Raw genomic sequence first — 14,975 nt, 5'->3', positions numbered from 1 at the left:
GGATTCAGAAAGAAAAAGGTTGAGAATTTCTGTTCTTGGTGTCTGTTATTAAGGTTAAATATCACAAGGCTGGCTGTAGGTCACTCAGTGGAAGGTGCAGGGAACCTGATCTTTCGAACAGTACAACAGCCTGAGCTTCAGGTCACAGTGCAGGACCTCTTTGTTTGGTTAGGCCTTTGACTCTTGCCTGTATTTTATCTTAATAGCTAGGAGTTGAAGCTTCTTTTCAAAGACTTCTGTTGTGAAATATTGTTTTTGGTGATAGTAAGGTGGTGAGGCAGTAATTATCCTCAGTTTCTAAATAAACTGATTCCCAAATGCCTTCAAAAGGGAAAAGTAGAAATTTTCAATTTATTTTTTGGTGGTTTGGTTGTTACATTGTCTGTTTCCTATTTAGCTAATTCATGGCATACAGTAGAACCTCGGAGTTACGAACACCTCGGGAATGGAGATTGTTCGTAACTTTGAAATGTTTGAAACGCCGAACAAAATGTTATGGTGGTTCTTTCAAAAGTTTCCAACTGAACAATGACTTAATATAGCTTGGAAATTTTACTATGCAGAAGAAAAATGCTGCTTTCCCTTTATTTTTTTTTGTAGTTGACATTTTAACACAGTACTGTATTGTATTTGCTCCCCCCCCCCCCCCGATTGTGTACTTCTGGTTCCAAATGAGATGTGTGGTTGACTGGTCAGTTCATAACTCTGGTGTTCATAACTGCAGGTCTACTGTATATATTTCAGGCAGTTTTTTAGTAATGTTTATTTTTGTAATTTGTTGATATTGAAGGAATGTTTCTTATTGTACTAGAAAAATGGAAGTGACTATTGATAAACATTGAAAACTTTAAATTGCAAGCAAATTAATGGAACAGGGACAGGCAAATGAGAATGTAATGAAATAGGAGGATTTCTCCTTGTATGGTGAATGTGCCCCAAAATTAAACATTTTGGAAAGCTGATTTCAGAAGGAAGATGATAGGGTGTCCAATAACCCCTGTGTGCTTTTATTAAATTGTCCTGAAAACTCTGCATCTTACAAAAGCCATAAGGAACTAATAACTTATCACCCAGAATTACTGTAGTATGGTGGTGGAAGGCCCTATTGTCTGGTATTGAAATGTGTGGAAAATTCTGGTGCTAGAAAAAGTAACTCAAGTCAGAGTTCTACAGGGGAGAAGGAAAAAAGGTAACTACCTAGAAGTCTGGTGGAACTTCTTGAAATTCGCTGGAAGAAGGTTATCGGCCACCACCATATCTTAGTTTGAGAACTTGTTTTAATGCTGAGGAAGAAGGAAACACCTTCAGTAATAGTCAAAATTAAATTAAAAATTGAGATACTAAAAGAAGGAAAAAGGAGAAACTTAATATCATGTAGAGTTTTGCTAGGACAACTAGTAAACAAGTAAGAAAAACAGGTGGACCTAAATATGAGATAATGAAAGACTTTAACAGACTCTACTGAGAAGACAGAAGAAGAAAGTAGAAAAGCATCAGCCACAATATCTGCTCAATACCATGAAGCTGAAGAAAGTGACTGGAAACAGGTCTCGTCAGTACAATTTCAGGGACTTGGATATGTGGGCATAAGTTCACTTTCTTATTTCACATTATATAATTGGGCATCTAAACCAGTACAGTTGTTTCATTCTTCATAGAACTCTTAATAGGATGTGAATCTACCATATTCACATGTTCACACTGAGCTCATCTTCATGGAGTCTCACATAAAGATGTTAAGAGAAGCTAAACTGGGAAGGCATCCTGTAGAATTGATAAATACATCTTTTATGGATATCAAAATATACAAATGTCTGTTAAAATTGTAATGAAGAAACTCTTTGAATGGCTGTGTGAAATGAATTTTTCCAACCGGAACAATGCGCAGTTTGTAATACATTTAGCAGTAACTGTCTGTTTGTCTTCACAGGTCTGCAAAGAGACTGCTTGACCAGATAGTTGAAAAGGGAAGACCTACACCTGGCTTTCATCATGGTGATGGACCAGGAAATGCTGTCCAAGAAATTATGATTCCAGCTAGTAAGGCAGGATTAGTTATTGGAAAAGGTGGAGAGACCATTAAGCAACTTCAGGTAAGTTTTAAACATGGGTGGGTGTGGGGGTGCGTGTGTGTGTGTGTGTGAGAGAGAGAGGTCAGACTTTGGAATTGCATGGAAATTCAGTTTTATATTGTCAAATAGGAACGAGCAGGAGTCAAAATGGTCATGATTCAAGATGGGCCACAGAACACTGGTGCAGACAAACCTCTTAGGATTACAGGAGACCCTTACAAAGTTCAAGTAAGTAGTTTGTTTCCAAGTTTTATCTTTTTTTATGTATATCAAAACAATTTTAAAATTATAGAATCTAAAATACATTTATTTCTTCTTTAGCAAGCCAAGGAAATGGTGTTGGAGTTGATTCGTGATCAAGGTGGCTTTAGAGAGGCGCGCAATGAATATGGGTCAAGAATAGGAGGAAATGAAGGGATAGATGTACGTATGGTTGAAAATCTATTCACTATGTACACCTCTACCCCGATATAACACAAATTCGGATATAACGCGGTAATGCAGCGCTCTGGGGGGCGGGGCTGTGCACTCCGGTGGATCAAAGCAAGTTCGATATAATGCGGTTTCACCTATAACACAGTAAGTTTTTTTTTGTTTTTTTTTTTTGGCTCCCGAGGACAGCGTTATATCTGGGTAGAGGTGTACTTTGAGACTGTTTAATAATGTTAAAAGCTAGTTAATACCAATAGCTCTTTAACTGTATCCCAAAGTGATTATGGCACATAGATATCACTTGCTCACCACCTAAATACTACTATCTCTTTGTGGAATGCAGCAGCCATCTTGTGCCAGCAATAATGAACAGCAGTTGCTGTTGCTTTGGAGGTGTTTTAATCCTTTTTAAGAGGAAGTGAAGAAAAGTCTAGTTAAAACTATAGAGTGAAGAATGTAATTACACAAGTTGGAATTTGGGCAGCACACACAGGTGTTTAATCCTAGCTGTTGTAAAAGCCATGGAATTGTAAATGACCGTGAGTGGTGAGGGTTCCTGTTGGAGTTATTGTTTGATGACACCAGTATCCTAGGCCCCCTAACACCTTGTTCAGGCATTGACTGGGGGAAAACTACCATCTGCTGAAGTGATGCCTCTATCACAACCTGTGGTGTCTAGAATTTATTTCCCCTTTTTTGGCCATCCCATCCATTTACTGGCTAGGATCATGATTCCATAGTTGCTTAGATTTGACAAGATTGCAGGCTGAGGTGGTATGGTTGGTGACCAGTTCAATTTTCCAGTATTCCTTTTTATTGTGGCCGTTGGTAGGAATATTCGTTGTTTCAAGATATTGATGATGTATTCTCTTAAGGTCCCAATACCACGATTTGCTGTTGGTATTGTAATTGGAAGAAATGGAGAGATGATCAAAAAGATACAGAATGATGCTGGTGTTAGAATCCAGTTTAAGCCAGGTGAGTGGAGGGGGTGTGTGTGTGTGTGTGTGTGTGTGTAAATGTTATCAACTTAGATTTATTTTTAAGTAAAACATGGCTGAATTTAAATATTACATTCTTATTCCAGATGATGGAACAACTCCAGATAGAATAGCCCAAATTACAGGACCTCCAGACAGATGTCAACATGCTGCAGAAATTATTACAGACCTCCTTCGAAGTGTCCAGGTTAGCTAATATTATTAATATTTTGTGCAAAAAATAAAATTTCAGCTCGAGTTAGGAAAAATCCATGTGTTAGCTGTCTGTCCATTTTAAGTGTCAATGAGGTCACTCTTTATGTTAAAAAAAAAAAAAAAAAAGTCAGTTTAAAGCCCATAGCAATGTCTTGTCCTGGCTATTCTAGAGCTACTTCTATTGAGTTGACAGTTGTCTGTTAGTGCACTACCTGCTTTTAATCAATCATAATCTTGTGGTGGTTATTAACCCTTTATCTAATCACTGGCTAACGGTCCCACAGTTGCATCTGATATAGGCAAGCAGTTGTGTTTTGCTGTATTGTGAGGAACTCTCCTTTTCCCTGTGATATTAGTCTGTTTTTTGCTCTACCACACTATTTTTAAAGCTTTAACGTTTTTTAAAAATGTGGGTTGAGACAAAAGGAGTGGTTTCAACATTTTTATATTTTCTGTCTGTGAGTACCTCCCTCCTAGCTGCAGAAATTCAGGGTACTGTATGTGGTTATCTTCTTTTAAAAATAAAGCAGCAATTGTTCATTTAACTGCATGCTTCAGTTGTGTATTACCTTCTGCTCAACTCTTCAGGGGGAGCTATGTTTAGTGCATATGCTTCAACTATGTGCTAAATCAGATGCAGGAGCATGAAAGCTTCCTATGCAGACTTTTCTGACCAGGTCACTGAAGGCTAGCACAGTTACCCCCTTCTTTATGTGCATGTGCGCACGCACAAAACTGGAATGTGCTTTTTCCCCATACCTTTCTGAACCTTGTCCCCTATATCCAGCCACTACTGCCTTCCCTCCCATCTCTTCACTTCCACCTACAGGATGCCATGTGGTCTTCCCTCCCTCCTTTTGTACCTCAGAGTGATTTTGAGGAAGACCACTGGACTCCTGTGGTATGTCAGTACTTGGGGTAATCTGGAAATGAAGCAGGAACATAAAATGAGTGAAAGCACTTCAATGAAAAATCCTTATTCAACTAAATGTTAACTGTATACGTTACTGGTGTGTGTGTGTGTGTGTGTGTATATATATAAATAATAAAGCCTCTAAATGTATTAATCTGACACTTGTTAGTTGGCAGTGGGCTTTGTTCTATAGTCACATGTTGTCACTAATGAATTAATTGTGGTAAATGAGGCAGTAAATAGTGTGTGCTAACTTGTAGCTTTTCCCCCCATTAGGCTGGTAATCCTGGTGGTCCAGGACCTGGTGGTCGAGGAAGGGGTAGAGGCCAAGGCAACTGGAACATGGGGCCTCCTGGTGGATTACAGGAATTTAATTTTATTGTACCCACTGGAAAAACTGGATTAATCATTGGAAAAGGCAATATATTTTAAACTAAAATATATTCTAACTAGAAATCATAGTACTTAATATTTTTGTGTAATTATGCCAGAAATCTTTGCAAAAAGTGCATTGATTTTTTTCAGTTTAGTTTAACAGTAATCACATTGTATCTGTGTTGATTAATGCAGCACTAATTTCCTTTTTCTTTAGGAAAGAATGGTTGTTTCTGGTAGCCAGAGTAATGTGCATCTTGCTAAGATTATTTAAATATAACAAGAAGTCTGAAGTTTTTAAAACTAAAGGCTGAAATGTTAAGTGCAAGTAACTGTTCTTCATCCAGTATGATCTTAATTTAGACTTTCCTTATCACACATACTGTAATTATGTCATAAAAGAAATCTCTGCACTTTTCAGCAAAGATCTAATAAAATGAAGTCTCATTACTAAGATTTTTTTATTTTTACAGAAATATCACAATTTATAGATTAGAATTAAATATTATAATTAAAACTTAAGATGCACTACACTCTCAGATGAGATATACTCTTGATTGTTACCCATGTCTTTTTATTTACTCATTTGTAATGAGTCTTTCAGACAGTACAAATTATTGATATGTTGTAGTTTATCTTTTGACTTGGAATACTAGTGCATGGTTTAAATGGATACAAGCTTGCATCTCCCATCCGAAAACTGTGTAGCTATCAGTGTTATAAGTAACATCTGAAATTAGTGCAAATGGAGGAGACTAGAGGGAAATGTTCTTACCTTTTCAGTTAGTTTACTTGTGCGCAGTTGGTAGCACATGTTCAACAATTAACTTCACTGTTTGGTCAGTTGCATTTTCTGTCATCCATACTAACATGATGACACCATTCATGCACTGCTCTAGAGGCGCTCAGGTATGTGCTCTTCAACAGACCTGAAAAAATCATGTGGGTTTTTTTTGTTTTTGTTTGTTTTTTTTTTTTTTGTGTGTGCGTTTGTTTTTTAAAGCACATTATTTGGAAGGTGGGTTTTTCATAAGTCAGTTAAAATTGTGTCCTTTTAAATTCAAGTTGAGGTTCTTCCTTTTTGTGCATTCTGTGTTTTTCCCTGTATTGTATCTTGTTCTTAGTATTACATAACTCGCAACTAAATCTTTTCTCCCTTCCTCTGGTATTTTTTTTAATTAACAAAATCTACTGATTTCTGTATGCATAATTTATCTTATTGAACACTTCTGTGAAGTGTGTATATCTGTATATAATTTTAGATATCTGTGGCTCTTCCTGTCTAATACTTTGTTACAGTTTAAATAAGTGACATGTCTGCATATGCAAGAAAGGCACTATTCTATGACTTTCTTACTGAACTGGTTTTCAGATACTGATATTGTCTTGCAGTCTCTTCCCTTGGGGCTGGTGTTTTGTTTGCTTTTTGGTGGGTGGGTGTGTTTGTTTTTATTTTGTGGCTGGGTCCTTACTGTTTACAATATGTCAGACCCAAGGAAATATTTTATTTTTTTGTATACCTTGTGTAACTGAAAAGAATAGATAGGTTATCAACTCTGTAATTCAGTAGTTTCCTTAATTTCTTGTAAATGGCTTTTGCCTATATCTTATTTAGTATGTAGTTAAATGTCTTGCCATCAAAGGTTGGATGTTTTGATTACAGGTGGTGAAACTATCAAAAGCATAAGTCAGCAATCTGGGGCTAGAATAGAACTTCAGAGAAATCCTCCACCAAATGCAGATCCTAACATGAAGTTGTTTACTATCCGCGGGACACCACAGCAAATTGATTATGCTCGGCAACTTATAGAAGAAAAGATTGGAGTGAGTATTTGGAGAGGCATTTTTAATTGCTGTAAAGGCCCACTGGTACACTCATCCCTTACTGCTTCAAGATACAATTGAGAGAATACAGGAAGTTGAACGGAATGGCTGAGGCTGTTTTCTATTTCTTCCCTCTTCTGGGTTGCTTGTTCAAATGTTATTAACTGGTTGATAGTAACTAAAAGCTGTTAATAATCAGCATCTGATTATGTTTACATGTCTCATCTTACAATCGCACACTAATTTGCACTCTTGATGGTAGTCTGAGAGGTGAAGGATTAAATGGGAAGAAGATAGAATGACTGTTTTCCAGGTTGCAGTTTTTGCTGCTGTTGCGCTGTGGATAATGAAGAATTTGACAGCCTAGGAGACCAATTTGGGTCCACTAAACTATTAAGTTTAAAAAAAAAAAAAAAAAAAAAAAAAGCTACATTAAACACTTAACTTAAATCTTTACAAACGCCTCTTACTCTCTTCATGTAGATTTCTGTTTCAGTCATGGCTCATAATGTAGTCTTGCTGCTTTTTCTATTTAAATCATTTTTGTTTGCCTGCACATAGTTATAATTTATTATTGACTTATTTTATTTTCAGTTTTTGTGCATCTGAATTTGTAATTGAGTATCTAAGTACGCAGACAATGAGCAATCGGACTAAAAAACCTGTATTGATTTTTATACAATGCTCAGAATAGCTCATGCATAGTTCAGTAATGTTCTTTTTTGCAGAGAATTGAACTGAAATGATATCCTTGATTAAAAGTAAAAGTTGTCACATTTAATTTTTCTAAATGAATTCTCTGGTTGAAATGAAGAATGACTTGATTTATATCTTCATTCAGAACATTCATATTCTCTGACTTTTTTTTTAATCCTATTAGTAAAGTTTAAGCCAGTTGTTGTCTAATTACTGTCTCTCAATCATCAGTTGTACATGAACATAAAGACCTCTCTGGTGGTCAACAGAATGAAGTATTTTGATTTTTTTGAATATCTTGATACTTTAAACCTGCTGTTGTTGGTTATTAGGAGAGGTTGTCCATAAACAGTGTGGATGTTGCAGTGGTGTGGTCCTTGAGAACCAAATCAATGGGAGGAAGGCATTGGAGTGCTAGCTAGGAAAGAATTCCTAATGAATCAGTGCTTGGAAAGAAAAGTTTAGAGAACACCTGGGTGAAAATTCAGACTTGTGTTTCCAGTGTGTGAAAACATGGGGGTCACTCTTCCCCCGCCCACTTCTTTCCTGTTCTAGGGTCCAGTAAATCCTTTGGGTCCACCTGTTCCTCATGGGCCCCACGGTGTTGTTCCTGGCCCACATGGACCTCCTGGCCCACCAGGTCCTGGCAATCCTATGGGACCTTATAATCCTGCTCCTTATAATCCAGGGCCTCCTGGTCCAGCACCTCAGTAAGTAACACTTCAATTGTCTTACTTTTTTAAAAGGTGATTCTCAAATTGGATTTCATTGCATGTGGCTCTTTGTCTTTTACAGTGGCCCTCCAGCCCCATATGCTCCACAAGGGTGGGGAAATGCTTATCCACACTGGCAGCCACCAAATCCACCAGATCCAGGTAAGAAATTCAGACTTTTTACAAAAAGTTGTGTTTAGGCACACGTTCAATGCATGATTGTACATGGCGTGCTTTTAAAAGTGTGTTTTTCTTTTTATTTGTACGAGTAAATCTGAAAAGCTGTTTCTCCTTGGAATCTACTTCATTGATATCCACGCTGAATGTGCACTTTTACATATACCATGTGTTGGTGCTGAACTGTGGAAAATCAGTTGTCAGAAAAAGCTGGATTATGCTTTCTTCTTGTTAGGGAAGGCATACATTGGGGGCATGCATCCCAATTTCACTTCCGTTTTCCTAGTCGGATATCAGGATTATTTACGGTGTTGAAATGAAGTTTTCTTTTCCTATTAAATTCGCCTTTTGTCTTTGTGCCCATTTTCTTCAGAGAGACCACTATGTCAGATGCATTGCTCTGAGGCATTATGCTTCTGTGATCCTCTCCAACAAATAGATTTGGAGTTTTACATTTGACCAATGTCCCTTCTAATTGATCAGTGAACATGGTTTCTCACTATTTCTGCTGTAACTAATTTTTTTCTGAGTAAGTGGTGTTGATTCAGATGATATTAAGCCCCTTAAATTGCTCCAAACTTTCCACGTTTCTCTTCCCTGTTTTGAGGGGTGGGTATTCTTCAGAACTTTCAGGCCCTCTTCTAATTTAATTGAAGTTGTTAAGGATCATCAGGTTCTGGGATTTCATTCTTAGTACTTAATTATTTTTTTCATAATCTATTCTGAAGTCCATCCTCTTTTAGAAATCTTCAGCTGAAGAAACTTTGAAAATAACCACAGTCTCTATTTATCATCATTGTATTAAGAAATTGATGATTTTTATAGGAGGCAAATATTCATGGTGTTACTCTTCCAATGCAGACATCTTAAATGCAGTATTTTCAGTTTTGCATTGCCTTTTTTTAACCTTGGGCACATGTTTGTTTGCAGAATATTTACATTTTGGCAGAGCACAAGTATGATTTTGAGGCTCTGTTCCTACTGTCTACTGTACAAAAGAGTCATCAATAATCCCAACTAGTGCTAGTTGAAAATTTTTCTCTCAAAACCATTTTTGAATGAAAATTGGATGTTTTAGAAAAGAAAAATTGCTTCTGTGGAACAAGTCCAGCTTTCAATTGAAAAACCGAACACGAGTAAATGGGAATATTTTTCGGTTTTGGCTGCAAATTGAAAAACTTCCAGTTGGAAATGCTGCTGTTTTATGGACGTTTCAAGCTACATCTACACTAGAAGCGCTGCAGCGTTGCAGCTGCACTGATGCAGCTGTGCTGCTGCAGTGCTTCTGGTGATGATGCTCTTAGCCGACGGGAGAGCTCTCCTGTTGGCCTAATTTCTCCACCTCCCACGAAGGGCAATTGGCAAGAGAAGCTCTCCTGCCAACATAGCGCTGTCTAAACTGGTGCTAAGGTTGGGCAGGGGTGTGGATTATTCACACCCGAGTGATGTAAGTTATACCGAAGTAAGTTCTGGTGTAGACAAGGTCATAGTTTATTTCGTTCCCTTTCTGGACTATAGATCCTGGGGTACACTACAGCTGGGGACACCAATGATGTATGGATCAACAGGAGGGAGACTGTGGTGCAGATATGGGAGATGTAGTCTAACCAGGAGCCTGGGCTGTAGATAATAGGGGCATGAGGCACCCAAACCTTAAATTCCATTAGTCACTACAGCATTTTCAAATTGAAATTGTTTTAAACCAAAAAAAAAAAAAAAAAGGGGGGGGGGGTTGGTTTCAGTTATTCACCAGAAGTCAACATTTTTGGCGGGGGAAGTCAATTTCTGACCAACGCTAGTCCGGACACAGCAATTCTAATGATGGAGAACTTTTGGCCATCTCTACTGTGAGCAGAGTTCTTTTTGTTCATTTTACTGGTCTTTCAGTCAAGCATCATGTTCAAATTCTAGTTTTCTGACCTATGTAACAGCACTGGAGATGCAGATGTAGTAATGCATATAAAAATGTGCAGAGCAGAGCTATTCAAAGTAATTTCTCTCTGACAGTTTCCTTTGATGGGGCTAGAGTTCATTTCATCCTTTTTCTGTTACACACTAGAGAGCACTGTAATCAGTTTACATCTATGGGTAGCCCAATTCAAACTTCCAGTAAATTAATTTGTGAACTGCATGGGAGTGCAGAAGCAAAAGAATGACAAACCTTGATCTTGGTGTTTGTATTCTCTCAGTAAATATTCAGCGTTCAGTCAAGGAGTGACTCAATTTACAGTTAGGGGTGGCATTAGGATGGTATAGGTGTTACTTGGTGCTAGCGTAGAGATCATAGGATCAAACTGAAATAGTGTAATTGATTAACTGAAGTATAGTATCAGTGTTTTAGAATAAGTAGGAATCAATGGACGAGATCCTATCCCTTGCTTTGCTCTGTTCTGCAGCCACAAAGCGAACTAATTGGCTACACAAGAATTCCCCTGGTGTTGGGGTAGGGCTGGCATAACAGCTCCTACACTACCCCCTTTCAGCAATCCTTTCCCTTTCACCACACCTTCTAAAAAAAAAAGTTAAATCTCTCTAAGTTGTTCCTTGGGACCAGCCAAAAGTCTTAAATGTCCTCCCTGAGATCTGGCCCAGTGTTTTAAAATACTTAACTTCAAAATTCTTATATTTAGAAGGTGCTGTTTTAGTGATGTGTGCATTTTCAGTATTTGACTTTCATTTTCTTGTAGTAATATTTCATTATTTTCTGTTTCTTTTCTAAGTTCTCTTTTCTCCTCTGCTCTATCCCATTAATTCTCTCCAGAGCACCTATTTAATTCTCTCCATCTGTTCAGTTTGTGTTGCTCCCTCACTGTTTTTGTCCATGGGTGCAGTTTCAATCATCCTTTCCCCATATGCTTAGTTCTGTCTTGAGAATCCCAGTAGTAGTTTTTTGGGGGGGTTTTTTTGCCTCCAACTCTGTTGATCAGCCATCCATGTTCATATACAGGTATCCATAAGTTTCAAGAACACACATCACATTTTCTGCTGAGCCACATGAAGTTTTCCAGTCCCTGATGTGCCTGAAAACCTCTTTTTGCAAACTGGTGGTGTAATTATCTTCATGTTGTTCAGCAGAAAGAGTGAATTGTTCCTAAAAGGTGAATGTGGATAAATGGGAGAACCAAGGAGATTGGAAGCAAAGACATTTGAGACTCTAGCTATAATTAAAAATAATGCATGGAAGGGAAAGAGATGATCAGATATGTAGAAGGTATAACAGTGGTTACATAGTTTACACCTTTTAACAGATAAAACTGTAAAATTGCCTGATATTCATAGTTATGAAAGGATGGGCATTCAGGATCTTGGGACACTTGTTGCATATTCCAAACGATTAACACTGTCGTTAATTTTTAACAGGGAAAACAGGTTAATTGCAAAACTATGCCAAAACTTACTTAAAAGAATGAAACTCCATTGCTAAAACCATTTCACTATATCCATACTTACCCTAAAATGATGCTGTTAGTGTGAGATTACATTGGGAAAACTTTTGTTGAAATTCTGATTTACGTTAGTTGATCAAAACAAAAAATGTCCATGTTACAAAATCTTTGAATTCCTGGACCACATCTCTAACAATGTAAATTTTATAATTGGGCTGCTAAAACACCCATAAGTCAGCAATATTGTACAAAAGTACACTTTGCAGCACATATGTAATTTACTATACTAACCCCCCTCCCCCCCCCCCCCCACAGATTGTGTGCTGTAATAAGAAAACATGACGGTGAAGCTGACTTGGTTAATGTGGTAACCTTAGCTCAGAAATTTTCTCCATAACCTCCATTTTTACTGTATTTGTGTTTAATATAACCAAATTCAGTTGATCTTAATGGGTTAAAATGAATTTACAATATACATATAGCTATGTTAAAAATTAAGTATTTTATTAAGATTTCTCAGAAAAAAAATTAGGAATGCCAGAAAAAGACTTGATCTGTAAGATTTTTTTTTTTGTTTGTTTGTTACAAAGCCTTCTGCTTACACAATATATATAAGTGATGGTTTATTTCTTAGGTAAACCAGGAACAGATCCCAATTCAGCAGCGTGGGCAGCTTATTATGCTCACTACTATCAGCAGCAAGCACAGCCGCCACCTGCAGCCCCTCCTGGTGGACCACCTACAACCCAAACTAATGGACAAGGTACACAGATCAATCTGTTACAAGTTAAAACTGCTCCGTACTGAAGGAAAATAGTAGCCCACCTAGACTTTTATCCTGTTACTGTTGGTTGGGTTCTCCCATACAAGGGCTGCTTTATTGCATATTAGCCTATTGTGTTCAAAAATCCTTACTTCTAGTGCCAAAGCTATAAACTTGCAGCTTTGCTTCAGGTTCATGAGTGTTAGGAATAATGTTTAAAATAGAGGTTCTCAACCAGGGGTACACGTATGCAGAGGTCTTCTGGGGGATACATCAACTCATCTAGATATTTGCCTAGTTTTACAACTGGCTACATAAAAAGCATTAGTGAAGTCAGTACAAACTAAAATTTCATACAGATAAAATGAGAAAGTAAGCACTTTTTCCGTAATAGTGTGCTGTGACACTTCTGTATTTTTATGTCTGATTTTGTAAAGCAAGTAGGTTTTAAATTTACAGGTGCAAACTCAATTGATATGTCGGGTTTAAACCAATATGAGAGTCCAAGCACAAAGTCATACCAGTTTAACTAAATCAGTATAAAATCACACCATGATTTATATCTGTACAACTTCGTTTGTTCACCTGGTCTAAAATATTTTAGACTGCAAGTGGCATTTGCACAGCGTGTGAGTGATAGATTTCTTGCATTCTTGAGAAATTTAAAGTATTAAGTTTTGATATTAGTTATTTGATATATATATTTGATATTAATAAGAATTATTGTGTACAGTGTTATTTTAGCATTGGCTAGTAAATAAGCTTATTTTTATAGTGTGTTGTAGCAAATGAATTGCATTCATAAGTAAATTATATGTAAATATTTAAGCCATTTTTTGTTTCAAATTAATTGATAGCTGGATGCCTGGAAATGTTAGTATACAAAAATTTTGTTTAAATATATAACTTAATTCATGCATTATTTTATTTTTACTTTCTGTAAATCAGGAGAACAACCAAATCCAGCACCAGCAGGGCAGGTTGATTACACCAAAGCTTGGGAAGAGTACTACAAAAAAATGGGTATGTTATTCATTTTTGGTTTGTTAAAAAAGTAGATCTTTTGTAAGGGGAAAATGGTGTTCACATTTGATTTGGCAGAGTTTTAGCAATAAAAATATAACTGTTTAATGCCACAGTCAATTGGCTTAGGTTCTTCTATTGTAGTAATTGAGCACATTGTGCCAGGAAATCTGACTGTAATTAAAATAAGATTTAAGATATCTTTTCATTGTGCTAGCGATCAGCAATGGGCAGTGTTCCACATTTGGGGAGGGAAAGTGTATATTTCTTCTTAAATTCTTTTACTCCCTAACTGGCGTTGAGGAACAGATGTAGAAGTGTTTTTGGTTTTAACCAAGCAAACATGATTTCCAAGAAACTACATTGTGTAATGTATGAAATATCCCGTATTTAATTGTCGAGTGGAAAAGTAGCATTATTTTTTAATCTTTTTCAACTTAACTACATATTTTTTAAAATCCTCCAGTATTTGGAGTTCATTCTTTCTTTTATGTTGCCTTTGGGAATCTGGAAATTCGAGGTGTCTTTTATAAAGCTGTTGTATATCTTCCTGGTTTGGAAGTTCATCGATTTAACATTTGCTCTTAGGTGACCACTTACGTCTTTTTATTTTTATTATTGTCCTTTGTTTGCTCTAGCTTTTTATAATAAAGCTTGCTACAAATGAATGCCATTTCTATAGGTTTTATATGGCATGTCCTATTTTTTAAATCTGTTATTAAGTGTTCAACAGCTAAGTGCTATAAACTAAATCATAAAGATAGTGCTTGTTCTTAGCTTTGACTAGCTTTTAAAAAAAATAAAAGTGAAACTTGTGATTCTTTGAAGGGATATGTGTTTCACTTTGCTGTTTAGTTGTCAGTCATTTCTTTATTTCTCCTTCCTTGAATAAGGAAGGAATATTTGGCACTGATGTGTCAGACCTGCTAGTAGGTGCTAATTCACTTTTCTGGGGCATGACATCTTCTCCCATTTTGAACATAATCTCGTTCATGGGGCTAAGCCTCATCCTTAGGCATACTCCAGAATTTCTGCCTCTGGCCATGCAAATAATAGCAGCTTTGATTTCTCACTTTTTCCATTACCATACTTGTGTTTAAAAAAGCAGACTGGAATAGCAGTGAGCAGTATTTCTCTTCTTTTCAGCCTTCATCCAGGGGCAGTTTTTAGGGGCATCGTTCTCCAAATTAAACCATCCATCAGGCTCCTTTACCTCTATTTCTTCTTTTCCTGAGCATGATAGTCGTGACCAAATGGAGCAGATGAAATGTTTAAGAGGTCTTCCATCTCAGGAGGGGGAGTTCTGTCAAAATTCTCCCAGCCTAAAAACACTCTGCCAAAACTCCGTTCAGATTCTTAAGGTTTGTTGGGCTTTTCCATTCTTTCCCTTAACAGCTCAGACTTC

The 14,975-nt window shown here is 36.9% G+C and overlaps 1 protein-coding gene across 7 annotated transcripts in view; it reads left to right on the top strand.

Annotated features, from left to right (window-relative positions):
- FUBP1 (far upstream element binding protein 1) overlaps positions 1-14,975 on the top strand; it is a 41,622-nt gene that overhangs the window by 12,994 nt on the left and 13,653 nt on the right. For all 7 annotated transcript variants that reach the window (XM_065409582.1, XM_065409581.1, XM_065409580.1 and 4 more), the window contains 11 exons: positions 1,931-2,093; positions 2,202-2,300; positions 2,394-2,495; positions 3,380-3,482; positions 3,592-3,692; positions 4,890-5,031; positions 6,652-6,812; positions 8,064-8,218; positions 8,304-8,383; positions 12,419-12,547; positions 13,496-13,570. In XM_065409582.1, the coding sequence (XP_065265654.1) occupies positions 1,931-2,093; positions 2,202-2,300; positions 2,394-2,495; positions 3,380-3,482; positions 3,592-3,692; positions 4,890-5,031; positions 6,652-6,812; positions 8,064-8,218; positions 8,304-8,383; positions 12,419-12,547; positions 13,496-13,570 (1,310 nt within the window). The remainder of the gene's footprint in view (positions 1-1,930; positions 2,094-2,201; positions 2,301-2,393; positions 2,496-3,379; positions 3,483-3,591; positions 3,693-4,889; positions 5,032-6,651; positions 6,813-8,063; positions 8,219-8,303; positions 8,384-12,418; positions 12,548-13,495; positions 13,571-14,975) is intronic.

The sequence above is a fragment of the Emys orbicularis genome, chromosome 8 (assembly GCF_028017835.1).
Source record: "Emys orbicularis isolate rEmyOrb1 chromosome 8, rEmyOrb1.hap1, whole genome shotgun sequence".
Classification (NCBI taxonomy): Eukaryota; Metazoa; Chordata; order Testudines; family Emydidae; genus Emys; species Emys orbicularis.
The sequence above is the reverse complement of the archived record's forward strand: the minus strand, read 5'-3'. Positions and strand labels throughout refer to the sequence as shown.